Source organism: Pseudopipra pipra, chromosome 30 (genome assembly GCF_036250125.1).
Source record: "Pseudopipra pipra isolate bDixPip1 chromosome 30, bDixPip1.hap1, whole genome shotgun sequence".
Lineage (NCBI taxonomy): Eukaryota > Metazoa > Chordata > Aves > Passeriformes > Pipridae > Pseudopipra > Pseudopipra pipra.
Window position 1 is genome coordinate 701,176 of NC_087578.1, and position 26,405 is coordinate 727,580.

The 26,405-nt window shown below is 64.0% G+C and overlaps 2 protein-coding genes across 3 annotated transcripts; both read right to left on the reverse strand.

Moving 5' to 3' along the window:
- Positions 1-506: 506 nt before the first annotated feature.
- On the reverse strand, positions 507-7,379 carry LOC135404172 (anti-Muellerian hormone type-2 receptor-like). Its single transcript, XM_064638799.1, has 13 exons — positions 6,975-7,379; positions 6,127-6,315; positions 5,670-5,759; positions 5,192-5,301; positions 4,508-4,732; positions 3,889-4,003; positions 3,632-3,792; positions 3,050-3,197; positions 2,838-2,974; positions 2,101-2,259; positions 1,279-1,315; positions 853-1,163; positions 507-770 (listed from the first exon to the last, which is right to left on the reverse strand). Exons 1-13 carry the CDS (start codon positions 7,231-7,233, stop codon positions 720-722), a joined length of 1,992 nt encoding a protein of 663 aa, XP_064494869.1. The 5' UTR covers positions 7,234-7,379; the 3' UTR covers positions 507-719.
- Positions 7,380-7,957: 578 nt separating this feature from the next.
- SP1 (Sp1 transcription factor) lies at positions 7,958-24,328 on the reverse strand. Of its 2 annotated transcripts, none has more exons than XM_064638716.1 (6): positions 24,235-24,328; positions 23,045-23,139; positions 20,912-22,412; positions 13,789-13,957; positions 12,837-13,036; positions 7,958-12,111 (listed from the first exon to the last, which is right to left on the reverse strand). In XM_064638716.1, exons 1-6 carry the CDS (start codon positions 24,239-24,241, stop codon positions 11,795-11,797), a joined length of 2,289 nt encoding a protein of 762 aa, XP_064494786.1. In that variant the 5' UTR covers positions 24,242-24,328; the 3' UTR covers positions 7,958-11,794. The 2 variants fall into 2 exon arrangements, with proteins under 2 accessions (XP_064494786.1, XP_064494787.1); XM_064638717.1 differs by lacking the exon at positions 24,235-24,328 and adding an exon at positions 23,871-23,983.
- Between the last annotated feature and the right edge of the window lie 2,077 nt (positions 24,329-26,405).

Sequence of the window (26,405 nt, forward strand, 5' to 3'; positions counted from 1 at the left end):
GGGGGGTAAAGGGGGAAATTGGGGGAAAATGGGGGGGTATGAGGGAGAATGGGTGAACTGGGGGCACTGGGGGAGTTAAGAGGGGAATGAGGGGCAAAGGGGTGAATGGAGGATAATGGGGAGTTATCAGAGGGAATGAGGGCACTGGGGGCAGTGGGGGAGTTATGGGGGGCACTGGGGTGGTTATGGGGGCAATGGAGGGCAATAGGGGGACAGGGGGCTCTGGGTGCAATGGGGGGCACTGGGAGGTAATGAGGGGGACGGGGGGGAATGGGGGGCACTGGGGGGCAATAGTGGGCAATGGGGGCACTGGGGACTAATGGGGAGTAATGGGAGGGACTGGGGGGCAATAGGGGCAGAGGGGCAGTTCCCCTCACAGAGGGGCAGTTCCCCTCACAGAGGGGCTTAGGGGGCTTGTGTCCCACCCCCGGCCCCCCCAGGGGGTTTGTGCCCCCCATTCCTTCCCCTCTCACCCCCCAGTGGCACAAAAGAGACACTGACACACATTGGGGTGTCCCAGGGCTTTATTGGGGGGCACCCCTGGGCCCCCCCAGCACCCAGAGCCCCTCTTGGGACCACGGGGTGGGGGGACATTGGGATATGATGGGCACGAGGACCCTGGTGGTCCCAGGGGGTCTTGGGTCCTCCCAGGAGGACACGGGTGGTTCCAGGTGGTCCTGGGGGGTCCCGGGTGGTCCCAGGGGGTCGTGGCAGGAGCCTCAGTCAGAGCTGCTGGAGGAGGAGGAGGAGGAGGAGGAAGACGAAGAGCGCTGTGGAGGGACAGCACAGCCATGAGCACCTGGGGGGAGGCTGGGGGAGACCCCCTGTGCCCCCCCTGCGATCCCCCCCCACCTTGTGCCTCTTCTGAGCCTTCTTCATCTTCTTCTTCATCTTCTTGGCCGCCTTCTTGTCCAGCCCGGGGGGGTACAGGGAGGGCACCCCAGGGTGGGGGGGCTGCAGGGGTGGAACCAGGGGGGGGGCCGAGGGGCCCAGGGGAGGGCCTGTGGGGTACGGGGGAGGGCCAGGGGGGTACGGGGGCTGCCCTGGCCCCCCCAGAGGGTTGGAGGGTACCCCGGGGGGGGGATACACGGGGTTGGGGGGTGGCACCTGGGGGGAGTACGTGGGGTTTGGGGGGTACACGGGGTTGGGGGGGGGCGGCTGCCCTGGGGGGGGAAAAGAGAAGACTGAGGGGGGGACCCCCAACCCGTCACTGCCCGAGGGATGGGGCAGGAGTGGGGGTCAAGGCAGCCCCCCCATTCTGGGGTGTCTCCCCCATACCTGCACCAGGATTCCACATGGTGGGTGACTCCAGGACCTGGGGGGGGCACATGGAGTGAGTGGGGACCCCCCAATACCCCAGGAAAGATCCCTGGGGACCCCCACTGCCATGGGGCCCCCCCCCGGCCTCTGAGGGGAAACTGAGCTCGGGGGGTCCCGGCCGTGTGTGTGTTTGTCCCCCCCCCCCGCGGCTGGATCCGGGGTGTCAGGGGGGCAGGGCGATGTGGGGGTGCAGAGAGGAGCCTGAGATGTGGGGGGGTTATGGGGGAGTCAAGAGGTTTGGGGGTGCAGGGGTAAATTGGGGTTACACAGGGGGGATCTGGGGGTCCTGGGTGGGTCTGGGGGTGCAGGTGGGGTTTGGGGTGCACAGGCGGGTTTTGGGTCCAGAATGGGGTGCAGGGGGGGTGGGATGCACAGGGGGTTTTTGGGGGGCAGAACGGGGTGCAGGGGGGTTTTGGGGTGCACAGGAGGACTTTGGGGTGCAGAACGGGGTGCAGGGGGGTTTTGGGGTGCACAGGGGGGGGTTTGGGGTGCAGAACGGGGTGCAGGGGGGGTTTGGGGTGCAGGAGGGGTTTTGGGGTGCACAGGGGGTGGATCGGGGGGGTTCGGGGGCTCCGCTCCCACCTGCGCTCCGGCCGCGGCCCCTCCCGGCAGGAAGCGGGGGCGGGGCTTAGTGATAGGCTCCTCCCCATAGGCGGTGCCTGTGTTGTAGCCCCTCCCTCTGGGCGTGGTCAGAGTGCGGCCCGTCTCCCGGGTCCCCCCGCCCGTATCTCCCTCTCCCCCCCCCGCCGCTCCCGGTGCCTCCGTTTCCCCCGCACGTACCTGGCGAAAGGGGGGTGGTCGCGGGCCGGGGTCCCCCGGGGGGGGCGCGGGACCCGCAGCCAAGCGCTGCAGCCGCTGGAGCGCCCGCTCGGCCGAGAGCCGCGCCTCGGGGTCGGGGTCCCAGCAGTCCTCCAGCAGCTCCGGCAGAGCCCCCCCGGGCTGTGGGACACCCCCTCCCCACTGTGAGCTCAGCGGGGAGGGGGAACACCCCCATGCCCAGGGGATCCCGCCGAGCATGGCACCCCCAAAGAGGGACATCCCCCAAACAGGGACACCCACCCCAGGCTGGGACACCCCTGGCGCCTTCGGCACCCCTGGGCACTCAAGAAGGGATCTCGCCCTGGGAAGGGGCACCCCTGAGCTCCCCCAGGCACGCCTGGGCATCAAAGCAGGGACCCCCCGGGATGTCGGACCCCCCTACCATGCACTCAGAGGGACCCCCTTGGTGGGGGAACACCCCCACACCCAGGAGAGTCTCACTGGATAGGACACCCCCACATAGGGACACCCCCCTAAGCAGGGACACCCTCAGACAGGGACCCTCCTGGGCACCCCCAGACCCCCCTGGGCACCAAGGAAGAGCCCCCCCCCTCAGCCATGGGCCCCCTGAGTCACCCTGCACACCCCTGGGACCCTCTGGGCACAGACCCCCACAGGTCACCCCCACCCACCGGCACCCTCAGCACCCCGGGCCACCCTCGGGCACCCAGTCAGGGGGTGCTCCCCGGGGGTCTGACCTGAGGCGCTTGGTGCCAGGCAGGGGGGATGAGCGGCCGCCGCCGCTCGTCTGCGGCCAAGCGCCGGAGCTGTGCCCCCGTGGGGCTGGAGCCCAGCTCCGCCTCGTAGGCCAGCTGGAACGCTGGCACAGGGGCTCCTGTGGGGCAGGGAGGGGGTCAGCGGGGCCGGGGGGGTCCGCAGGGAGTAGAGGGGAACCCCCAGGGGTGCTCACCAGGGCTGAGGGCCTGGCAGCGGGACAGGATCTCCCAGAGCAGCAGGGCCAGGGCGTAGACGTCGGCCTGGCGCAGGGCACGGCCCCAGGCCTGCAGGTCCAGGCTCTCGTCCAGGATTTCAGGTGCCAGGTACCGCTGGGTGCCCGCCTGTGCCCGCCGGCGCCGTGAGCCCCGTGTGGGGTTGGGGGCACAGGGGTATGGGGGCACAGGGGCACAGGGGCACCGGCCCCCCTGCACTGGGGCTGGCCAAGCTCGGGCATGACGGCTTGGCTGGCACCCACACACCACCCTGCCAGCAGTTTGGGGGGTCCCATCCCCAGCCTGTCACCTTCCCTTCCCATCCCTTTTCATCCCATCCCATCCCACCCCATCCCATCCCATCCCATCCCATCCCTATCCCCAGCCTGTCACCTTCCCTTGTCTTCCCTTCCCTTCCCTTCCCATTCCCATCCCTGGCCTGTCACCTTCCCTTCCCATCCTATCCCATCCCATCCCCGTTCTGTCCCACCCTATCATGACCCATCCCATGCCATCTGACCTCATCCCATCCCATCCCACCCCACCCTGCCCCACCCCACCACCTTGCGGATGGCCACAGCGTGCCGTGCCCCGGTGCCGTCCTGGGCGCGCGGTGGCAGCGCCAGCGCCAGCCCGAAGTCCCCGATGGCGCAGGTCCCGTCCTCCCGCACCAGCACGTTCTGGCTGCTCAGGTCCCGGTGCACCACGCTGGGCTTGTACAGCCCTGGGGGGGCACAGGGGGGATGGAGGGATCAGGGTGTGGGGGGGACAGGGCGGGGGGACCCCCCGGCAGAGCTCAGGGCGGGGAGGTTGCACTCACCGTCGCGCCAGAGCTCCTGGTGCAGGAAGGCCAGGCCGCGGGCCAGGGACAGCGCCAGGCGCACGCTGCCCGCCCACGTGCCCACATGCTGCCCCAGGAAGTCACGCAGGGACCCCTGGGGACACGGGGGGGACACAGGTGGGCACGTGGGGCAGCCCCCCTTGTCCCCCCGCGAGGGGTTGGGGCACCCCAAGTTATGGGGGGTGCACAGCAGGGGTCCGACCGGGATGGGCACCTCCACGGCCTGTGCACACCTGTGTACCCCCCCCAGGTCAGGCACACCTATGCACAACCACACAGCCTATGCACTCCAGTACACACCTGTGCACATCTGTACACACCTGTGCACACCTGTGCACACCTGTACACCACAACCCCCAGGCTGTGCACACCTGTACACACCCACACAGTCTGTGCACACCTGTACACACCTCTGTACCCCCCACAGCCCGGGCACATCTGTCCACACCTGTTCACCCCCCCACGGAGCCCAGGCACACCTGTGCACCCCCAGCAACCCCTGCCCGCCCCCCGTGCACACCCCGAGCCTCGTACACTCCCCTGGCCCCCCAAGCCGCTGCCCCCCTCCCCGGTGCCGCCTCCCCCCGCGGGGACTCACGGCCGGGTAGAGCTGCAGGACGAGCAGCCCCCCGCGGGCGCGGGGCCCGGCGCCCCTCGTGCCCAGCAGCCGGGCCACGTTCTCGTGCTCCATCAGGGGCAGGGCGTGCACGGCCCGTTCGGCCGCGAACCGCCCCCGCGCCCCCGCCGCGAACGCCTTGATGGCCACGGGCCGCTGGCGAAGGGTCCCCCTCCAGACCGCCGAGAACCGCCCCGACTGCAGCACCTGCCCCGGGGGGGGGGGACACAGTCGGAACCGTTGGGGTGTCCCCAGTCCCGGACACCCCAACACCCAGGAATGTTCATCCTCGGGCACCCACGGGTGTGCCCGGTCTCACTGTCTCACACACACCCTGGGCACCCCTGGGCACTCTGAGCCCTGTGTTTCATTGTTCCACCCCCACGGGTGCCCCCTTAACCCCTTTGTGTGCCTGGTCCCGGTGTCCCACACCCTGGGTACCCCTCGGTACTGTCAGCCTTGTGTTTCGTTGTGCCACCCCCATGGGTGCCCCCCTAGTCCCCTCACACACCTCCATGGGTGACCCCCCAGTACAGTCTCCTTAACTGCCCTCCCACTTGGATGGCCCCCGTTGGATGCCCCTTGCCCATGGGTGCCCCCCCCAGTGACTTCCCCCCTCATTGGGTGCCCCCCCTTGGGTGCCCCCCACCCATGGGTGCCCCGTACCTGCAGGAAGTGCAGCGCAGGCAGGTCTGGGCTGGGGGGCTCTGGGGGGACCCCGATTCTCTGGCCCTCCCGGGGTGGCTGCCCCGTGTGGGCCCTTGTTCGTCGCAGCCCTGGATGGGGGACATGGGGGACACCAGGGACACCCCCATCCGGGGACCCCCCACCCAGGAACCCCCCCAGTCAGGGACACAGGGCCTGGGGACATCAGAGACCCCCGGGCTCCCACCTGGGGGGACAGGGGGATCCCCATATCCCCCCCATCCTGGGGACACCCCACCCGGGACCCACCCACCCAGGGGTCCCCAGGACAGCAGGGACCCCCCTGCCCCAGGGACAGGGCGACACAACACTTGGGGACCCCACCCACCCACCCCAGGAGACCTGCACCCTGGGGACATCAAGGATGTGGCATTTGGGGACACCTTGGGGACGCCTGTGCCCGGGGGTCCCCCCATCCCCCCCGTGTCCCAGTCCCTACCGAGGATGCCCAGGCAGGTGAGGAGGATGAGGAGGAGGGGGCCGGCCCCCCACAGCCACAGGGTCCCCGTGGACCCCCCCCGGCCGGGCACTGGGGACAGAGGCTGAGCTGACACAGGGCCCCCCCACCTGGTGGGGACCCAGGCGGCCAGGGTGGGGATGGGGGACTTTTTAGGGGATACCGTGGGTTCCCCAGCCCCCCGTGGGTCCCCAAGTCCCTCCCAGGTCTCCTGTGGTCCCAGGTCCTCCCCAAGTCCCGTATGGGTCCCAGCCCCCATTTGTGCCTCCATCCCCCCATGGGTCCCACATCCACCTGTGGGTCCCCTGAAGGTCTCAGGGTCCCTCGTGGGTCCCCCCAGTCCCCCGTGTGTCCTCAGTCCCACCCCCGAGTGTCCCCCAGAACCCCCCCGCCACCCGGTGGGTCCCACACGCCCCCCCTCCAGTGCTCCCCCCCATACCTGGGCCCTGGGGGGGCCCCCCCAGCCCCACGGCCGTGCCCGTCCCCATCCCTGTCCCCGTCGCCGTGGTGTTCCCGTTGCAGAGGTGGCCGTGGCACAGGCACACGAGGACGGCACCGCCGGGGGGGCCCGCGGGGCTGGGGGTGCAGGTGGGCGAGGGGCAGGCGGCCCCCCCACCTCCCCAGCAGCCTGGGGACAGCGTCACCGTCACCGGGGCACCCGGGAGGTGCTGGGGGGTGGGGGAGACGGGGATGGGGCAGGGGGACGGGTGGGACTCCCCTGTCCGGGACCCCTCATGCTTGGCACTCCCCCTCCCTGCCACCCCCCCTTTCCCTGAGAGCCCCCCTGTTCCAGGACCCCTCATGACTGGCACTCCCCCTTCCTGGCACTCCCCCCCTTCCCTGGGAGCCCCCCTATTCCAGGACCCCTCATGCCTGGCACTCCCCCTTCCTGGCACTCCCCCCCTTCCCTGGGAGCCCCCCTATTCCAGGACCCCTCACGCCTGGCACTCCCCTGCCCGGGACCCCCCCGCAGCCGCTCCCTCCCAGCGCCGCCGCAGCCACTTCTCAAGGCCAAGGTCAAGCGCAGGCTCTGGGGAGGGACCAGCAGCCTCCTCCAAAGCCCCCCCAGGATGGGCTCAGCCCCCGCTCCCTGCCCCAGCCCCCCCAGCCCCGACCCGTGTCTCCCCAGACACCCCAGGGCAGGATCAGGCCCCTTCTGCCCCCCACCCCCCATCCCCCCGAGGGCAGGACCAAGCCTCTCCCTCCTGCCCCAGCCCCAAAATCCCACCGGGGTAGGACCCCCCCCCCCGCAGCCCCCCGACCCCTGCCCAGCCCGGGGGGTCTCACCCTGCACCAGCGCGTGGCTGCGGTTCCAGATGCCGATGCAGCACTGCCCGGGGGGGCAGCGCACGGCGCCGGCCGCCGCCCCCCCCGCGCCCCCCAGCCCGCCCCGCACGCTCGGGTGCTTGTAGGAGACGCAGCTCAGGTTGCGGGGGCCTGGGGGGGGACACACACGCACGGGTGGGTGGCGACTCTCAGCCCCCCAAATAAAGACTCCCCCCCCCAGCCGGGTTGGGCCCCCCCAGCACCCACCTGGCCGCCCCATGGGAGCCTCCGCGGGGCCGGAGCGTGCGGGGGCCGGTGGGAAGTGGAGCGGCCCGGGGAGAAGAAGAAGAAGGAGAAGGAGAAGGAGAAGGAGGAGGAGGAAGGTGCTGCCCCCGCACCAGGGAGGAGTGAGACAGTCCTGGTGGGGAGCCAGCCCTGGCCCCCCGCCCTGCATCACCTGGCACCCCGACAAAGCCCCCCCAAATCGAGCTCTGTGCCTCAGTGTCCTCTGTCCCAACAGCCCCAGCCCCCCAAATCGAGCTCTGTGCCTCAGTTCCCCCTACCCCCCACAGCCCCAACACCCCCCCCAAGGCACTGCCAGTCCCCAAATCAAGCTCTCTGCCTCAGTGTCCCCCGTCCCCACAGCCCCAGTTCCCCAAAACCAAGCTCTGTGCTTCAGTGTCCCCTGTCCCCACAGCCACAGCCCACCAAAATTGAGCTCTGTGCCCTGGTCTCCCCTGTCCCCACAGTCCCAACACCCCCTCGAGGCACTGCCAGTCCCCAAACTGAGCTCTGTGCCTCAGTCTCCCTCATCCCCACAGCCCCAGCACCCCCAAAATCGAGCTCTGTGCCTCAGTGTCCCCTGTCCCCACAGTCCCACTGGTGCCGTGCCTCAGTTTCCCTCTATGGGACTGCACCCCTGACCCCCCATAAAACCAGCTGTGCCTCCTCCACCCCCAAATCAACCCAACCCCCCCCCAAATCAATCCCCCTGCAGACTTCCAGACAACGCCAGCGACTCGTGTTTATTACAAAAGAACTCGTCGTTCCCCATTTACAAAGGAGCCCCCCAAAACTAACAATTTTCATCTAAGTCTTTTGTACAAAAAAATAGCACTTTGGGACCCAAAAAAATCGCCCCCAAAAAATCAATCTTTTGGGGGTTTTATGACATCAGCCACCGGATTCGTAAAAACCAATTCCCCCTCCCCCTCCCCCCCAAATTAAAATAGAACAGAGATGGGACGAGATCAAACAGGGAGAGAATTATTGCCAGTTTGGGGGGGGCAGTCCCCCCAGGACCCCCCCACACTGCATAGAGAACCGGCCCCGGCCCCCCCGGAATGAAGGGGTGACAGTGGATTAAAGCTGGGAGATGGGGGCAGCCTTGGGGACAGCCCCCACCCCCAAGAGCCCCCCGACCCCTTTGGGGGGAGCAGGAGGGGAGCGGGGGGGACTCGTCCCCAACCTGTCACCCCTTTATCAAGGCACGTTTGTGTGTGTGTGTCCCCGGGAATGACTGGGGGGGTCGGGGGGGGCTGCCGGGGGGGTTTGGGGGTGCTGGGGGAGGTTTGGGGGGCGCTGGGAGCAGGGCAGGGACCCCAGTGCTGCAGAGCCCAAAGGGGGATGATCAGGCCCAGCTGCCCCCCTGGCAGCGGGAGCAGGGCTGGTGGTGTCTCCCCCCACCCCAAAATCCTCTGATCCCCCCCCCAAAAACACAGGGGAGCAGCCCAGGCGCTGAGCAGAGCCCCCCCTGGGGTCTCCTGGGATTCCCTCCCCACACCCCAGCGGCGTTTCCATAGGAAAGTTAAAATCCATCAGGGACAACAGGGAACATCACCTGGGAAGGGGGGGGGCAGGACAGAGGGAACATCATGGGGGGTGAGAGGGACACGGGGAACATCATCGAGGGGGGGCACGGGGAACATCACTGGGGGACACCCCAACACCCCTGGCAGAGCCCGACCCCCCGCCGAGGGTCCGGGATCGGGTTTGGCACTTGATCCCTGCTGGGCATGGGGGGGGGGCTGGGATGGAGCAGAGCTGGGCTTGGGGTGGGGTGGGGGGCAAGGACCTTCCCCTCACCCCTGGGTGGGGGTAAACAGGTTGGGGGGGGGAGGAGAACTCATCTATTGACAATTAAATTAAGAAACCTCCTTGTTTTCTCCCAATCCTTTGTGGTTTTCCAGGCACTGGGGTGGGTGGGGAGGGGGGGGGGAGCTCATAGTGCTTCACAGGGTATTAAAATACAAATGCTTAAAGTTTCCTATATAAAAATATACAAATGCAAAAATAGATATCGAGAGAGAGAGAGAGAGCGGGGATGGAGGGGGGTGAGGGGGGTGGGCCGGGCCCTGAGCCCCCCTCCCCGCAGAGCTTCTGCCGCCTTTGCTTTTTACAAAAAAACCCCAAAATAAAAACAGTTCCGCTTCACAGTTCGGCCCCGGCTGGTTGGGGGACCCCGGGGGGTGGGATCTGGGGGTCTCTGGCTCCTGGGAAGCCTCTGAGTGTGGATAAACTCCGAGAGGGGGACACGGGGCACTGGTTGAATTCCTCTCCAGAGGGTTTTCCAAAGGGATTTTGGCAACTCAGCCCCCACTGCCAGCACCCACTTGGTGGTCCTGGCTCTGCTGGAGTATCTCCCAGGAAAAGGGGGTGTCCCAGGAGCGGGGTGTCCCCAGGGGTGGGGTGTCCCTGGAGTGGGGATATCTCCCGAGTGGGGTGTCCCAGAAAGGGGGTGTCCCAGGAGCACAGGGGTGGGGTGGCCACTCTCCTCATCCCACGGAGATTATTCCCAGGCAGGGAAAAAAAATCACCTCTTTGTAGAAAATGCCCCAGCAGAAGCCCTGAAGGGGGGAGGACATCCCAGGCAGGTGGGATTTATGGATCAGGGGGCGATCACAGGGGTCCTCCCCTCTGTACCCCCAAGAGCAAGAGGGTCACACACCGACCCCAACACCGCAAACAGGGATGGCCCCAGGCCCGTCCAGCACTCTGGGACCCTCCCCCCGAGCTCAGTGCCCTCCTCATCCCCAGAGCCAGGATAGTTCCACATCCCAGGGTCATTCCTGGGACCCCCATCCCACTCTCTGCTCCCCCCTCCAGCTCAGACTGAAATCCTTGCTCAGCTCACCCCAAAACTGCTGCTTGGAAACAATCCAAGATTTCTCCCTGCAGCCTCCAGGGAGGGGAGAGGGGGGGAGGTTGGGATCCACATCCCATATCCCACCCTGTTTTGGGATGGAATCAACCCCCCCTGGCCTGTTCCCAATGCAGGGAGCACGGATATCATCCGGGGCAGGAAGAGGAGGGTGTGGGAGGAAGAACGGAAAGGACTGAGCCGTCCTGGCCCTCCCATGGCGGGAAGAGCCGGATATTGGAACACCAAAAAGGTTTTTCCTGAACTGTACCCCATTTCCAAACACCCCTTTTCTTTTTTAGGAGCCACCTCCAAGCAGTGCCACAACAAAACCCTCGAGTGCCATCCCGGTGCTTCCCCCTCGCTCCGGGCTGGATGAGCTCTGCAGATGCTCCTTTTTCCTAATTATTATTATTATTCTTAAGACCAATGTTGGCTGTTAAAAAAAAATCAACATTTCCCCTGAGGAGGCTCCAACTGCCCCCAGAGAGGGTCCTGGCCAGGTCTCAGCCCCTCTGCCCACGACCCCCTGTCGGAGCGACTCCACGTGCTCTGATCCCACAGGACAGGGATCCCAGTGCTCCATTCCCACAGGACAGGGATCCCAGTGCTCCACTCCCACGGGACAGGGATCCCAGTGCTCCACTCCCACAGGAGAGGGATCCCAGTGCTCTGATCCCACGGGACAGGGATCCCAGTGCTCCACTCCCACGGGACAGGGATCCCAGTGCTCCATTCCCACAGGACAGGGATCCCAGTGCTCCACTCCCATGGGACAGGGATCCCAGTGCTCCACTCCCACAGGACAGGGATCCTTGCCAAGAAAAGGGCTGGTAAAAAAACAAAGATCCAAAGGAAAACCCGCCAAGGTCCAGTGCCGGCAGGGGAGGGCAGTGGGAGTACAAGGGTGAAAAATCCAGTGGAATCTCCCCCGAAAGAAAGGAATTACAGAATCACCTCAAAGCAAAGCATCCGACAGCCCGAGGAAGGGGAGGGGGAGTGAGGGGGGTCAGGGGATTTTTAGGGATTATGATGTAAAATGGAATCCAGGAAGGGAAGGAGAGCTCGGGCACCGTCCGAACCGCCCCAGAGGGACGACCTGCTCCAGGATAAGGCATCAAAGGGACCACGCCATGGTCGCAGCAACATCTCTCTCCTCTCTCAAACAAACACATTTCATATTTTTATATATATAATAATAATATAGAATCTTTTCTCTTTTTTTTTTTTTTTTTTGCTTTTGTTTTTTTTTTTTTCTCTTTTCGTGTGTGTGTGTCGTCATTTTGTCGGTATCTCTGTCAGGTTTTTTCTTTTTGTTTTGGTTTTGCCTTTTTTTTTTTTTTTTTTGCTAAAAGGATCACGGAATTTTTTTTTTTTTCTGCTTTTCTCTCTTTTTTTTCTTTTTTTTTTTTACCAAGGCATGAAGGCGCCGACGGCGGCTGCGAGGGCGACGGAACCTCGGGCGGGGCGGGGAGGGAGGAAAGGGGGAAAGGAAAGGGGAAGGGCCAAAAAAAAAAAAAATAATAATAATAAGGTCAAGCCGAAATTAAAAAATATATATATATAGCTCTGGCCTTCGAATGTGGTCGGCGGCCCCGGAGGTGGCAGCGATCCTGGTCGGGGGGTTAGTGCTGGAGGCGCCGAGGGCCCCTCGCCGTGACGCCGCGCTCCGGCGGCTCCGGCGGCTCCGGCGGCTCCGGGCTCAGAAGCCGTTGCCGCTGATGTTGATGGACTGAAGGTCGGCCACCTGCATGACGTTGATGCCGCTGCTGGCCAGGCGGGCGATGCCCTCGGGGCAAATGGCCTCCATGGCCACCATGTTGGTGGCGATGAGGGCCGAGGGCGTGGCCCCGCCGTTGCCCTCGGCCGAGGCCGCCGTGTCCATGGGGACGGCCGAGACGTTCATGGCCACGTTGGTGGCACCTCCCTTCTTGTTCTGGTGGGTCTTGATGTGCTTGGAGAGGTGGTCGCTGCGCATGAAGCGTTTGGGGCACTCCGGGCAGGCGAATTTCTTCTCCCCTGGGAAAGGGAGGGAGAAGGGGGGGGTGAGGGATCCTGGGGGGAAGCTAGATGGGATTTTGGGAAAAAGTTCTTCCCCCTGAGAGTGGTGGGGCACTGGACAGGCTCCCTGGGGATGCAAGAGCTCAAGGGACATTTCAGAGATGTAACTTCACAGAATATCGAGTTGGAAGGCCCCACAAGGATCACCAAAAATCCAACTCCTGAGTCAGGGACTGAACCCATAACCCCGGTGTTATCACCAACCTCCTGAGCTCATCTCAGGGTTTGCACAAAGCTCCCAGGGTTGGGAATCTGGGATCCTGGCCGGGGTCACCTGGGAGGGAGAGGGGTTAAGGGACCCTGGGGGGGATGGGGAAGCTAGATGGGATTTTGGGAAAAGGTTCTTCTACCTAAGAGTGGTGGGGCACTGGACAGGCTCCCTGGGGATGCACGAGAGTTTCAGAGATGTAACTTCACAGAATATCGAGTTGGAGGAGCCCCACAAGGATCACCAAAATCCAGCTCCTGAGCGAGGGACTGAACCCACAACCCCGGTGTTATCACCAACCTCCTGAGCTCATCTCGGGGTTTGCACAACCCGGGGGTTTGGGTTTTTGGGATCGGGCAGGGCGGGGCATCGCCGGGGCTGCCCCGCACGAGGCCGGGAGTTGGGGGCGGATATCACCAGGAGATTCCAGGATTCCCTGGAGTGTCATGACCCCCAGCAGCCCCCCGGGCCCTACCTGTGTGCGTGCGCTTGTGCCGCTGCAGCTCGTCGGAGCGGGTGAAGCGCTTCCCGCACAGCACCCACGTGCAGATGAAGGGCCTCTCGCCCGTGTGCCACCGCAGGTGAGCCCGCAGGTGAGAGGTCTTCCCGTACACCTTCCCGCAGCCCGGGATGTGGCAGATGTGCTGCTTCTTTTTACCTGGATCCCCAGAGCTCCTGTAAAAAAAGAAAAAAAAGAAGGGGGAAGAGTTAGACCCGTCCCTTGGAGGGAGAACTGAGCTCTGCTCCGTCTGAGTCAAGAAAAGTCTGGATGAGTGAAAAATCAAGGGGATGTCGCTCCAAGCCCAGTTTTTGTCCCTTGGTGCAGCTTGGTTGTCTTTGCTCTCTGTGTGGAGCAGCTGTGGCGTGTCCTGTGGGGAGAGCAGTGAGCAGACACCCTGAAAACTGGGGAGGAAAAGGGGAGAATTTGAGTTGTGAGCTGGAAAATGTGAGTTTTGGGAGGTTTTTTCCAGCTCACTCATGGCTGGCATCCATCCCAAGGGGAGACACGCCGAGAGGTTGGGGGGCTCCTGGGTTTTGCTTCTCTCTTCTTTTGCCTTAAAACAGGTAACACTGAGCTGGGGGGATGTGGATCTGCTGGAGGGCTCTGCAGAGGGATCAGGACTGGCCAGAGCCACGGGATCAATGGGATTAGGCCCACGGTGTGAGGTTCAACCAGGCCAAGGGCCGGGTCCTGCCCTTGGGTCACAACAGCCCCATGGAACACTCCAGGGATGGGCAACAGCAGCTGGAAAGCTGCAAAAGGACCTGGGGGTGCCCAGGTGGAGATGGGGATGTGGCACTTGGGGACATGGGTTGGTGGTGGCCTGGGCAGTGCTGGGGAAACAGCTGGACTCGGTGACCTCAGGGGCACCTTCCAAGCTAAATAATTCCACTGGGGATGCTGGATCTGTGGTGGAGCAGCTCACCTGCCCTCTCCTTCTTTGCAGTAGGGACAGGTACAGGCTTCCCTCCGTGGTTTCCGTCCCTGCTGGGGCTGGGGGTCGGGGCTGGTCTCTCCCTCCTCCACCGCCGCGCTCTCGTCCCCCAGCCCGTCCCCACTGGCACCGTGCAGACCCAGCTGAGCTCCGTGGTCACCTGGAAGAGAATGGGAGGTTCCATCAGAGTTATGGCAGGTTCCTCACCTGGGAGAGAGGAGGTTTGGCATTAGGGCTGGCTGCTCTGCCCCCGAGTGCACAGGCATCCAGATTTCCTGGGAAAAAGGCAGTGCTGGGCAAGCCCTTTGCTGTCAAGGACCGAAGCAATCCCAGATCAAAGCACCAACCAGGGAGCAGAGCCTGACTCGGCTCTGCCCACGTCACAGGGCACAGGGAGCAGCTGGGATGCCATCCAGGATGTCATCACGTGTCCATGCCCAAGCATCCCGTGTCAAAGCACACGTAAAATCCATATATCCCTGCAGATGGTCCCCTTCAGTCCCCTCTGGTCACTCAGGGAAGGGGGAAACACTCGGCTAAACCACAGCCTGTGACCTGGAGCTCTGGCTCCAGCCCTCATCCCAGAGCCCCAGGATGCACAGGAATATTATCTCAGGCCAGGCCTGGCTGCCTGATGCCACCCCAGGGAGAAGGGAACTGTCCCTCTGATGGTGACACAGTTTGAAGCCTCGCCCAGAGATCTTTGGCTGAGCCCTCCTGTACCTCAGCAGCCACATTCCAGTTTAGCAATTTTAGGACAAAATCTTCCCAGTGCCCCCCTTCTCCAGCTCCTGGGATGTGTTTACAGTCAAATCCCAGCATGGAGGGAACCAGGGAGGGGGTTTTAAGCTTTCTAAGCCAACGCTGACAGCTTGTTACAGCCACGGATTAGAGATTCCCCCCCGGCTGGGAAGAGCTGCTGGAAAAAGGAAGGAGAAAACACACGTTCTCTCCCAAAAATACACCGGGGAGGGCGAGAATCCAGCCCTGACGCCTTGGAATGGCTTCAATCCTCAAACATGCAAAAGCCCACGCGGCGTTTTCCAGCCTGCTGGCACGTCAGGAGGAGGGGAACAAACCCAAATCCTCCCGCTGGTAATCTCTGGCTGCATCTCATCAAGGTATAAAGACATGATGGGGAGGGAAGGCAGATCCCAGACGTGCAGGGATCATCCCTCACTGACCAGGAGAGCCCAAGTCTCCAGGATATGGCAGGTTCAGGGGAAAGCTGGATAATTCATGTTTATTATCCCCACTAATACACATCACTGCTAAGACTAAAGCTTCCCTGGAGGCTCCCAGGCCCCTGCTCCACGCTCAGGTCAGCAAAGCCCTGCAAAAATATATTCATGGAGCAAGGAGGGGGGGGTTAATCCTTGGAAAAGCCTGGGGAGGAAAGAGGGACTTTAGGAAGGTGGGAGATAGGAACTGATCCTGGCTCCTGAACCCAGCCCTGCTCTGCCAGCACGGGATGGGGACCTCTGAGACCCCCCAGAAACGGGGCAGTTTGCTGATCTCCCACTAAAAACCCCAAACCCCAGAGCCTTGGCTTGGGAATTTTCTCTAGACAAGGCCTTCCTTGTCTCCTACCTGCTGCTCGCAGGAAAAAAGCTTCGGTTTGGTCGCTTTATTTAGCAAACTAACAGGAGGCGAGAAATGCCCGGTGGAGAGGAGAGAGAGGAGCTTTCACATCCACCCCAGCCGACCTCAGGAAAGGGGAAACAGACCCCACGTTCATTTTTAGGGGAAGAGCTGGAAATAAAACCCAAAACCAACAAACCAGGGCTCCTTGTACAAACTCTGCACCACTGGCAGCCGTGCCAGGGCAGAGGCAGGAGAGGACAAGGGGGGGGAATTGTCACCATGCACGACGTGGCTTCCAGGCACAAGGAAGTTTTAAGGCAAAAAGAAAGGGAAGAAAACCCAGGGAACCCTCAACCTCTTGGCATGTCTCCCCTTGGGATGGATGCCAGCCACGAGTGAGCTGGAAAAAAACTCCAAAAACTCACGTTTTCTAGCTCACAACCCAAATTCTCCCCTTTTCCTCCCCGGTTTTTGGGGTGTCTGCTCACTGCTCTCCCCACAGGACACACCACAGCTGCTCCACACAGAGAGCAAAGACAACCAAGCTGCACCAAGGGACAAAAACTGGGCTTGGAGCGACATCCCCTTGATTTTTTGACTCGTCTGATTTCCTCAGTGATTTGCAAAATGAGTTAATCTGCACTAGGAGCTCATTGATGTAAACGAGCCAAGCTTTGCCTCAGCGAGTCCTTGGAGCTCAGGGAACACAGGGCCCAGCTGCACGAGGATGGGGCAGGTTGGGAGCCTGCAGCCCTTCGAGTAATTGTGCTTTAATTTGGGGGTTCATGACTTGAGAAGTCACCGGCCAGTTGGACAACTCCTGTAATTGCCAGAGGTTTCTGTGCGTCACGAAAAATGACACCTCCTTTGGAGAGGGAATAAATAGGGCTGGAGCTGATGGGTTAAGAGTGAGGTAGGGAATCACCTCGTCCACTTTGTGACATCCCTGAATCCTCCAGGACTTGCCACACACCTTTGTCATGCTGCAGACTGACAGACAGAGCTCCTTTGCTCTCTTAATTCCTGTCTGGATTGTCACAAAACCAGGATGAAGCCTCTGGTCTTGCCACAGCCTTCACTGGGGCAAAAGCACTCAGAGCACCATAGTACAGGCAGGTTCCATCAAACCACCCCAAAACCACTAGGGGAGGTAAAGAGAAAAATCCCTGAGTGAGGAGTATGAAAGGAAGGAGGACAAGGGCGATTCCCATGGGAGAAGAAGCCCAGCAGGCCTCTCCCATTGCACCTGAACCTCTGGATGCCTCTCGCCCACTGCAGCCAAGGGCAGATGCTTCTCCGAGCCACAGATCCCGAGTTTTTAATCACATCCCTCCACAGAGGAGGAATCTGTGCCTCTATCACTCACAGCATCTAACCCAGGCATCCTGGGATGGGATGGGGAGCCGGCTGGAGGTGGGAGCTGACTCTGGAAAGGAGCCACATGGAAACTCCCCCAGTCCCGGGAGCCAGGATGCGGCTCCTGCACGGGGCGATAAGGATGGGGCTCCAGCAGGGCTGGGGTGGGCACAGATAAAAGAAAGGGGCAGATCAGGGCCCGGCAGACGGGTCGGAGCCAGGAGAGGAACCTCTCCCGGGAGGAGTCACGGGGTGGGTGAGCGGCACCCGACCCGTCCGACCGGCGCGGCTGCCAACCCGCTCCCAGCCCCGAGCTGAGCCCTGGCCTGGAGCAGGAGGAGGAGAAAGACAAGGAGGAAAGAAAAGGAGGAGAAAGAGGATCAGGGCTGCCCCATGAAGCCCAAGAGCCACAGGGATTTTTTGTGGGGCACAACCTCCCCGGGACAAAGCTGCACTGTGTTAACACAGCCTCTGTCGGGATCATCCCCTTTTCCCAAGCAAACCCTGGGATCTCTCGGGATTTGTGTCCGTCCTCCTGTAAACGACAGGGAGAGAGGTCAGTCAAGGAATCCAGAGGGGATGTAAAGTCCAGCCCAGCTGGACTTTAGAGGAGGAAGTTTCACAATATGACTATTTTCTGACGTGATGTCATGGGCGCAGTGAAACAAAGCGACGGCACGTCACGGAGAGATCCTGTCAGGGCTTGATTCCCATTTTCCCCTCCCCTCCACACTCCATGCCATGCAGTTGTCTCATCAAGGCCCTGCTACAAAGCTGCCCTTAAAAACAGAAAACAGGAAACAATCAGGTCTTTGTGCCAGCGGCCTGACTCTGGGAAGAGCCCTGGAAGGACAAAGTGGCAGCAGAGAGCCAGGATGTGTTTGGTGAACACATTCCCAAGGGTTACTTCCCCTGTGGAGGTTTTTTTCCTTTCAGGACAGCCCTGATGTCCAACTGCTCGATTCTCCCACAGCCTCCATCCTGAGCCTTGGAAAGGAGCTCGTCCTGCCCACACATCCCTGGGCAGGGGCACCCCCCCCAGTCCCACCAGTGGGCACCCACCAGCTCCATCCACCCCTAGAATCAAACATCCTTTAGTGCCCCCCAAAACAAGGGGGTTTAACTCCAGAGCTGAGCTCAGGGGAAATCACCAGCCAGGTTTACCCAGCACACACCTCAGCCAGGTAGGGCTCTGCCAGGGGCAGGGACATGGGGGCAGCAGGGCTCTGCCAGGGGCAGGGACACGAGGGCAGAGCCACCAGCACCACATGGATATGGAGCTAAGAACAGCCTCCTCCTCCCTACGGTAAAAGGGGAAGAGAAACCCCGGTGTCACAAACCCCCTGCCACCCCCCTCTCCCCATGCAGGACATCCCCTCCCTGAGCGGGCTCGTGGTGACATTGGGGTGACTTTGGGGTGACGCTGCTCTCCTGGCTCACAGCCCACTAAGGGGTCCCGGTGTTCCAGCCCCCCCCAGTGCCCAGCACACCCCCAGAGCCCCCGTCCCTCACCCAGGCCAGGCCTGGTGCCCGCCCCGTGTGGGGAGCGCTGGCACCAACCCCGGGGCGGGTTTTGGGGCACTGCCAGCCCAGGAAATCCCCTCCCCGGCTCTGTGGGCGCCTTCCCCTCGGAGCAGAGCCGGCTGCAGGGCCTGTTCGCCCACATACCAGCCCCTGACAGTCACAGACCTTCCTGTGCCTCCTTCCAGCCCGGCTGAGGAGGAGGAGGAGGAGGAATCAGCCTTCAAGCCACCTCATTAGCACAGACGCTGAGTTCCATCGGCTCTGCCTCACGCCCAGGGAGCAAAAAAGCTGAGTTTTAATGCCCTTTTCGGGTGTCATTTTCGCCTGGGGGGGCTCTTTCTTTTGCCAAAAGGAAAGTTAAAAGCAGAAATGTCACCAGCAATTGCCCTTGAACTCTTGCAGGGCTGGGAGACACAGCCTCCCATCCATGGAGTGGGGTCAGGAGAGGGGGCACGGAGAGGCTGCAGACCCCAAGGAGGATGAGCTGAGCTCTGGCAGGATTGCAGGAAGGGGCAGGAGATGTGGCACTGCCAACCCAGAGGGACAGCTGGGACCACCACAGCCCTTGCCATGCACCTCTGTTTCCCACCCACCACCCCACAACACGCTGCAGGATCCAAGACCAGCTACGGTCTCCCCTGCCCAGCAAGCCTGGGGCTCGTTTTCCATTCTCCTCCCCTGGAAACAGAGGAGCATTTTCTGCTACAAAAATCCCTCCCAACTCTTCACCTCGAGCAGAAAGTTCCAGCACATGTGGGGCGAACTCACAACCGCCGGGGAGGCTCCACATGGAAAATGCTCAGGGATTTGGACGACAGGCAGTGTTGAGAACAAACTGCTCTCTCAAATTCCCACTGGGAGGGACCCACACTCACAGCCCCTGGTGGGATGGACCCAGGTCCAGGGGGGGTTCAGCACCCCCTGAAGAGGGGCTGGGGGACAAAGGGATCCATTGCCACGTCTGACTGGAGAAAAACTCCTCCAGCCTGGAGTCAAACCACGTAAATCCTGCCACTGGATCGGCACCAGGAAGCTTGTCCTGGCCACAGCTTCCACCATCTCATCCCAGGAGCCTCCCGGACCATCCCACCGAGCTGGGTGCCCCCCAAAAAAACGCTTGGAACCCTTGCTCTGGCTTTTCAAATGTCAGCACGTCACGGCAGAGCGTGAGCTGTGAGCAGCGTGAGCTGTGAGCGTCACTTCGCGTCCTCGGGGCTGGGGCAGAGCCAGGCTGGGAATTCGTCACTGCGGATCAAGGGCTGAACACGCCGCTGTTCAGCAGCAGGAGGGGGAGGAGGAGGAGGAGGAGGGGGAGGAGAAGGAGGAGGAGGAGGGGGAGGAGGTGGCGGCTCCCCAGCGCGAGCGCGTTGGATGGGTGGTCTCTAGAACGTTCCTCCCTGTCCCACCTCCGGGGGGCAGAGCCAGGCACGAATACAGGAACTGGGACTCGCCCATGCGTTTCTCCAGCGCCTTCAAAACAAGGAACAAGCTCGGCCTCGGCGCGAACAGCCCCAGGCACGGGGGGAAACCACACACAGACCCCCAACTCTCCCCTGCATCCCCACGGATCAAAGAGGCCACGGGCGTCACCCCCCTCCGGGTCCAGCCCCTCGCGGGTCTCTCTGCTCGGGGAAATCCAAGGATCAGGCTAATCCCGGGCTGTAGTAACCCGTGGATGCCTGCGAGCCAAGCTGCTGTAGCAACAGCCCAAAATAATGCTGCAAAACAACCCCGGGAGAGCAGCAGCCGCCGCCTCTCGCGAGAGGGGAGCACGAGTTGGATTGAGCAACATTTTCTGCTGCCTCTCAGCTGTGACTAAATCCAGCAACAGCCCTCTTAGCCAGAGCCAGAAAAAAAAAAAAAAAACAAAAACCAACAAAAAACCCCAAGGAAAACAGTGGAAAAGCAAGCAGAGAGCCTTCCCAGAACCGATTCCTTCCGCGGAGGGAGCTCACGGCCCCTCCAAGGGAAGCCAAGCAGCCTCCAGCTCACTCCCCACACCCACACGTCCCCCCTTCCCGGGCAGTGGGAGGCGATGGAACAGATCCAGGGGGATCTGAGCAGGGTGCCCTGTGCCCACAGGACCATGAGGAGGTCATGGTGTCCTGCAGCAGCACCCAGACATTTCGCTTTATGCTCTTTCTTCCTCCCCTGTGTGGAAATTCCCCGTGGCTTCGTGACTGTGTTTGTTTTGACGGGGTTTTCAGTTAATCCCGAGTCTTCTACAGCCCTGACTCTTTCCTCAGGCTCAGCTGAGGAGCTGAGCTGGACTTGGGTTCTCCCTTCAGCTCTGACCTGAGACCCCCTGGGTGGCCATCGGGGCAGGACAGTGGCCTCACACAAACCCACACATCCCCTCTGTCCCCCCACCTTCCCCCTCACAGCCACCTCCTCCCTTTTCACTCAACCCAAGAGTTAGTTAGCTCAGAAACTCCCCCCCAAAAAAAGACTTTTAGTGCCTTGTGGTGATCCACAGAGCTTTCATACTTCCTCCCGAGGGAGGAAGCCAGCCCAGATGCCAACTCCATTTGGCACCGACCACCCCCAGCCCAGCCCTGGCACGGCCCAGACGCGGCTGAACCCGGCCGGGTGACGCCACTTCCCCCTCACCTTCCTCTGCCTGGCTACAAACAGGAACCAAAGCACTCACCAGGGGCGTTGGCGATGGCCAGGGGCAGCCCCTGCAGCTGGTGCACCTGGATCCCGGATGCTCCCAAGGCACTGAGGTTAATAGTCTGGAGGCCCGGCACGGAGGAGAGCTGGGCAGCGTTGACGGTGACGGTGCCGCTGGGGAGGGAGGCGATGGGGGTCAGCGTGGTGCTGGTGCTGCCCGTCTGCCCCAGCGACACTCCCTGCATGGGGGCCAAGGTGATTGTCTGGGCCTGGGGGTTCTGCACCTGCAGGTTCTGGAGCTGGATGGTCTGCCAGCTCACCTGCCCGTTGGGACCCACCGTGGGCGTGCGGATGATGATGGGGCCGGAGTTGGGGACAGCTTGGAGCTGCAGGTTCTGCAGGGCGTCCTGGGAGATGGCTTGAGTGGCAAAGGTCTGGCCGGAGAGCGGGGCGGTCTGGAGGGCCTGGATTGTCTGCCCTCCTTGGACCAGCTGGGGCTGGATCAGGATCTGCTGCTGCTGCTGCTGTGACTGCTGGCTCTGATCCCCCTCCTTCTGCTGCCCTGGCTGCAGAGCCACCCCGGACACGGGGCTCTGCAGGGAGTCCGAGCTCGGGACACTGCTGGCCCTCTGGGGCGTCTGTGCCTGCGAATTGGTTCCCACCGTGGCGCTGGTGGAGAAATTCATGACCCCCACGTTACTGGTGGTGGTGGTGGTGGAGTAGCTGTTGGCGTTGGTGAAGAAGGCGCCCGAGCTGGCCTGGGACGAGGCCGTGCTGGCAGAGCTGCTGGTGGCACCCGAGGTGGCCGGCTGGGAGCTGCTGTCCGGGGAGCCCGAGCTGCTCAGGGTGCCCGTCTGGGACGTGGGCGCCAGGCTGGCGGCCACGCTGTTGACCGGCAGCAAGGTGATGTTACCGTTCAGGGCCACGGGCACGTTGGCCACGTACTGGGTCTGCCCAGAGAGGCTGTTGTTGGCCAGGCCCACGCCCTGGATGGGCACTGCCTGCTGCAGCAGGTTGGGCATGGCGATGAGGTTGCTGCTCCCCGCGCGGCTCGTGATGATCTGCTGGTTGGAGCCGGGGATGATCTGGAGCTGCCCGGAGGCATCCTGCTGCACGTTCACCTGGGCAGGGGTGGTGGCAAACTGCAGCTGCTGCCCGTCTATGGTCTGGAACTGGGGGATCACCTGGTACTGGATGTTGGGGATGACTCCCGGCAGGCCCGTGAGCACCTGCTGGTTCTGCAGGCCCGAGGCGGAGGTGACCACGTACGGCCCCGCGCTCACCGGGCGGCTCTTGGAGGCGTCACCGCTGCCGTTGCTGCCGTTGCTGCCCGGCTCCTTGGAGCCCGTGGGGGTGCTGGAGCCCGCCGAGATGATCTGCCAGCCGTTGGCCGACTGGGCGATCTGGGCGGCGGCCGCGTTCAGGTCGAGCTCCCCGCTCCCGCCTTGCTGGCCCTGGGAGCTGTTGGAGTTCTCGTTGGGAGATTCGATGCGGCTGCAGGTGGCTGCCAGCAGGGCCAGCGGGGAGGGCTGCGACTCCTGGGAAGGAGAGGAGGAGTTACACGGAGAGGAGGAGGGAGGCGGCCCCAGGGGCAGGCCCGAAATGGAAAAAAAAAAAAAAACAACGAAAAAAAAAAAGGGGAAACAAAAAAAACTTAAAAGAGAAAGCAGGGAGGAGCGTACTCGGAAAAGATAAACACTCCTTCCTGAGCGAACCCACCCATAGCCGGAAAAATACAACTGCCAGGCAGAGCGCTGTCAGGCCGGGACGGCCTGAACCCACAGGGAAAAGCCCTCTGGGAGGGAGGAAAGGGGAGGGAAAGGCGAGAGAACACGACTCCTCCACCCCGGAGCCGGGAAATCTCCCTGCAGCAGAACAAACCCCCGGGAAGGCCGGTCCTTGCCGGGCTCCCCCGACCTGGAGAAGGGCCAGTGGGGGCTGTGGTGTTGTTGGGAGCAGGGGAACTGCGTGTCGGTGAGGAGGGGAAGCCCCGGGCGGTGCAGGCTTGGCAGCGCTCGCCCTCCCCTCCTCCTCTTCCTCCCCCCGGCGCAACGCTCGGCCGGGCCCAGCAAACACCTCGGCCCGGCCCCTGGACTTTGCCACGAGTTCCCCGGGGTTGAGCAGAGCCGGGCAGGGGCCGGTCGTCCTCCCCCACACCCCCTGCACTGACCTGGGCCTCACCGCCGCCGGCGCTGCTGGTGCTGCTGGCGTCGCCTTCGCCCTTGTCGGGCTTCACCGCCGACATCTCCTCGGGGCTCTCCTGGTCTGCGCGGGAGGGGAACGACAGCCCGCGTTACAGACATTTTGGGGCAGGGGAAGGGGCACGAGGAGCAGGAGAGCAGGGCAGGGCTCTGGGGGGGGGGCACACACACACACACACCCTATGTGCTCCGGAGCGCCGGTGGGAAGGGGTTTGGGAAGCGGAGGGAGCTGCCAAAGGGGAGCTGGCAGCGGGACAGGGGGGGGAGGACCCGGCCCCGCTCCAGGGCCCAGCTCCTCCCCAGCCGCCCGGGACACTCCCTGGCTTCCATCGAGGTCCTCCCCGGGCCTCCCCCTTCCCTTCCCTTCCCTCCTGCCCCAGCCCCGTGGATCCACCCCGGGATTCCCCGCACCGTGGATCCAGCCCACGGGATGCCCCGGCTGGAACTGCCCCCCCCATCCACGCTCCCTGTGACACCCCCCCCCCGCCCCGTCCCTTCTCCCCCCAAAATCCTTCCTCTCTCACTGCTCAGGAGCCTCCTCATCCTCCGCCGCCCCGCACCCCGGCCCTGGGGGTCCCTGCCCACACCCCAAGCCCCCTTTACCGGGGTCTCCTCCAGCTCCCACGCTGGGTGTGGGGGGAGTCGAACCCCCTGAACACCCCCCCTCCCAGACCTCCCCCCGCCGCTCGCACCTTCCCACGGCCCCCCCTCCCGGGCCCCCCCGCCCCGGCTCCCGCATCCGCCCACGCCGGGCGCCTTCCCCGGGAATGGCGGGCGGGGGGGAACCACCGGTACCTGCGCTCACACCCTGCCCCCGCCATTCTCCCCCCCTTCCACGCCCGATCCCCCGGGACCCCCTCCACGATTCCAGGCCCTCCCCGCCGCCCCCTCCTCCTCCTCCCCATCCCTGCCCCCCGGTCCCTCCCCCGAGGCTTTTCCCCCTCCCCCGGGTCCCTCCCCCCAAAGGGCAGGTTTCCCCCCCGGGCGCGGCGCGGGGCGAAGGCCCGGCCCGGCGGGGCCTCGGCCCGGCCCGGCGGGGCGGGGCCGCCTCTGGCCCCTCCGAGCGGGCGGGCGCGGCGCCCGCCTTGCGTTGTGTGTGTGTGTGTGAGAGAGAGAGCCCGGGGCCCCGCGCGGCGCTCGGGGCCCGGCCCGTCCTTACCGCTCATGGTGCCGGGGCCGGGCCGGGCGCGCGGGGCGGGGCGGGGGCGCGGGCGGGCGAGCGGCCGAACCCGCCGGTGCCGCCGAGGGGCTGCCGAGGGAGGGGCCGCGCGCGGCAGCCGCGGCCCCGCGCCCCGCCCCCCGCCCGCCCCCGCAGCCAATGGGCGCCGCGCGCGGCGAGAGCGACGGGCGGCGCGGCCAATGGCGGGCGAGGGCGGCCCTGGCGCGCGCGGGGGAGGGGCGGGGAGGGCTCCGCCCCCACGGCGGCCCCGCCCCCTGTGGGGAGGGGGGAGGGGGAGCGCGGCGGGCGGTGGCCAATGGGGGGCGGGGGGAGGGCGGTGCCGGCCAATGGGCGCCCGCGCGGGCTCGCGGGGAGACCCCGTACGGGAGCGGCCGCGGCGGCGGTGACGGGCGTGCGCGCCGGCCAATAGGGCGCGGGGGGGCGGGACCGGCGGGTAACCGGCGCCAACCGGCCGCGCCGCGGTGGGGGCGGTGCTCCCGGAGTGACGGGCGTGTGGACCAATGGCGACTCGCAAGCCGTGGGCGCCGCGCCAATCCGAGCGCCGCTCGGTCTCAAACTGGCCAATGGGCGCCGCGGGGAGGCGGGGCCGCGCGGCCTTGGGGGTGACGGCGCCGCCGAGGGAGGGGGAGCCGCCATGTTGAGCCTGGGCAGGGCCGGGCACCCCCAGAGCCGCCCGGGACCCCCAGAGCGGGCCGGGACTCCCCGGGCACCCCTAGACAGGCCCGGGACTGCTCTGGACTTCCCTCAGTACCGCGGGCCGTGCGCGGCTCTGCGCCGCCCTCCCCGTCCGCTTTCCCCACCACGAGCCACCTCGGCCCTGTCGCGACAGCCGCCGTGGCGCTGCGACGCGGTCCTGCTGCACCCCCGGCGCCCTGTCGTGACATCGTCCATCCCTGTCCTGACAGCGCCCAGCCCAGGCCGCCCCTGCCCTGGGGACGGGGGTTGGGATGTTTACAGAAAAAATCCTCCATTTTTGCCGAAAATCGAGGGGTTTGGTGGCGAACGAGGCGGGAGGTACCGCCCCCTCTCCCCCTCCCCCTTTGTGATTTGCCCATTTCCTGGTGCTTTTGGCCCAATTTTCGGCCTCGGGAAGGCCCCGCGGCTTCGGCCCGGTGGGGCTGGTTCAATTCGAGGTCTCGGTCCTCCCCCCCCCGACCAGGGGAAATAAACTCCCTCTGCAGAGCGAGGGGCGTGGGGACAACCTGTCCCTGCCCTGTCACCTGTCCCGATCCCAGATCCTGTCCCTGTCATGTCCCCAGCTCCTGTTCCCTGTCCTTCCCCTGTCCCCTGTCCCTGTCCTGATCCCACGTCCTGTCCCCAAACTGTCCCTGTCCTGTCCCCAGGTCCTGTTCCCTCTTCCTGTCCTGTCCCCTGGTTCTGTCCCTGTCCTGATCCCACGTCCTGTCCCCAAACTGTCCCTGTCCTGTCCCTGTTGTGTCCCCAGGTCCTATCCCCTATCCCAGTCCTGTTGCCTGTCCTGTCCCAGTCCTGTCCCCGTCCTGTCCCCCAGACCTGCCCGGGGTGGGCTCACAGCCCCCTGCCCGCTCTGTCTCCCGAGAGAGAGTCACCGCAGGACCCCCCCTCAAAGACCCCCCTCTTTTAGCCCCCCTCGCCTCCAGCACCCCTTTACTCCCAGTAGGATCCTCATCCCACTGACTCCTCTCTGGTAACTCCCACCATTAGGACCCCCAAACTCTGTTACCCCCCATCGGGACCCCCCAGTTAACCCCTCAAATTAACCCCCCATTACCCTCCCGTCTGAACCCTCCCAATTAACCCCCCCCCGGCCATGGGACCCCTCCCCAGTGTCCCCAGTAACCCCAGTGCCCCCCCACACCCCCCCTGGTGGTCGCAGCCCGTCGGTGCCGCCCCGGGCGCGGGTCTGTCCTGTCGCCTGGCGGGGGCGCCAAAGGAGCCGTGTCGCGACAGGGACAGCGACACCGACAGGGACGGTGACAGGGGCAACGACAGCGACACTGACAGTGACAGGGACACAAACGGTGTCCTGTCACCAACCCTGTCCTGTCCCCTACAGTGACGCCGACCCTGTCCCCCACCTTGTCGTGTCATCAACAGGGTCCTGTTGATGTGGAGTGGCAGTGTCCCCCACCCTCTCCTGTCACCAGCGGTGTCCTGTCCCCAACAGTGGC

Bases quoted from the DNA above. Each gene is read 5' to 3' on its own strand.
- LOC135404172 (XM_064638799.1), bottom strand. From the start codon at position 7,233: ATGGGGCGGCCAGGTGGGTGCTGGGGGGGCCCAACCCGGCTGGGGGGG. The intron at 5,760-6,126 runs GTATGGGGGGGA...CTCTGTCCCCAG, and splicing joins GGGGCCCCCCCAGGGCCCAG to TGCCCGGCCGGGGGGGGTCC. The intron at 3,793-3,888 runs GTGAGTGCAACC...GTGCCCCCCCAG, and splicing joins CCAGGAGCTCTGGCGCGACG to GGCTGTACAAGCCCAGCGTG.
- SP1 (XM_064638716.1), bottom strand. The intron at 22,413-23,044 runs GTCAGTGCAGGG...TCTCCTTCCCAG, and splicing joins CCGGCGGCGGTGAGGCCCAG to GAGTCGCAGCCCTCCCCGCT. The intron at 12,112-12,836 runs GTAGGGCCCGGG...TCCCTTTCCCAG, and splicing joins GCACAAGCGCACGCACACAG to GGGAGAAGAAATTCGCCTGC.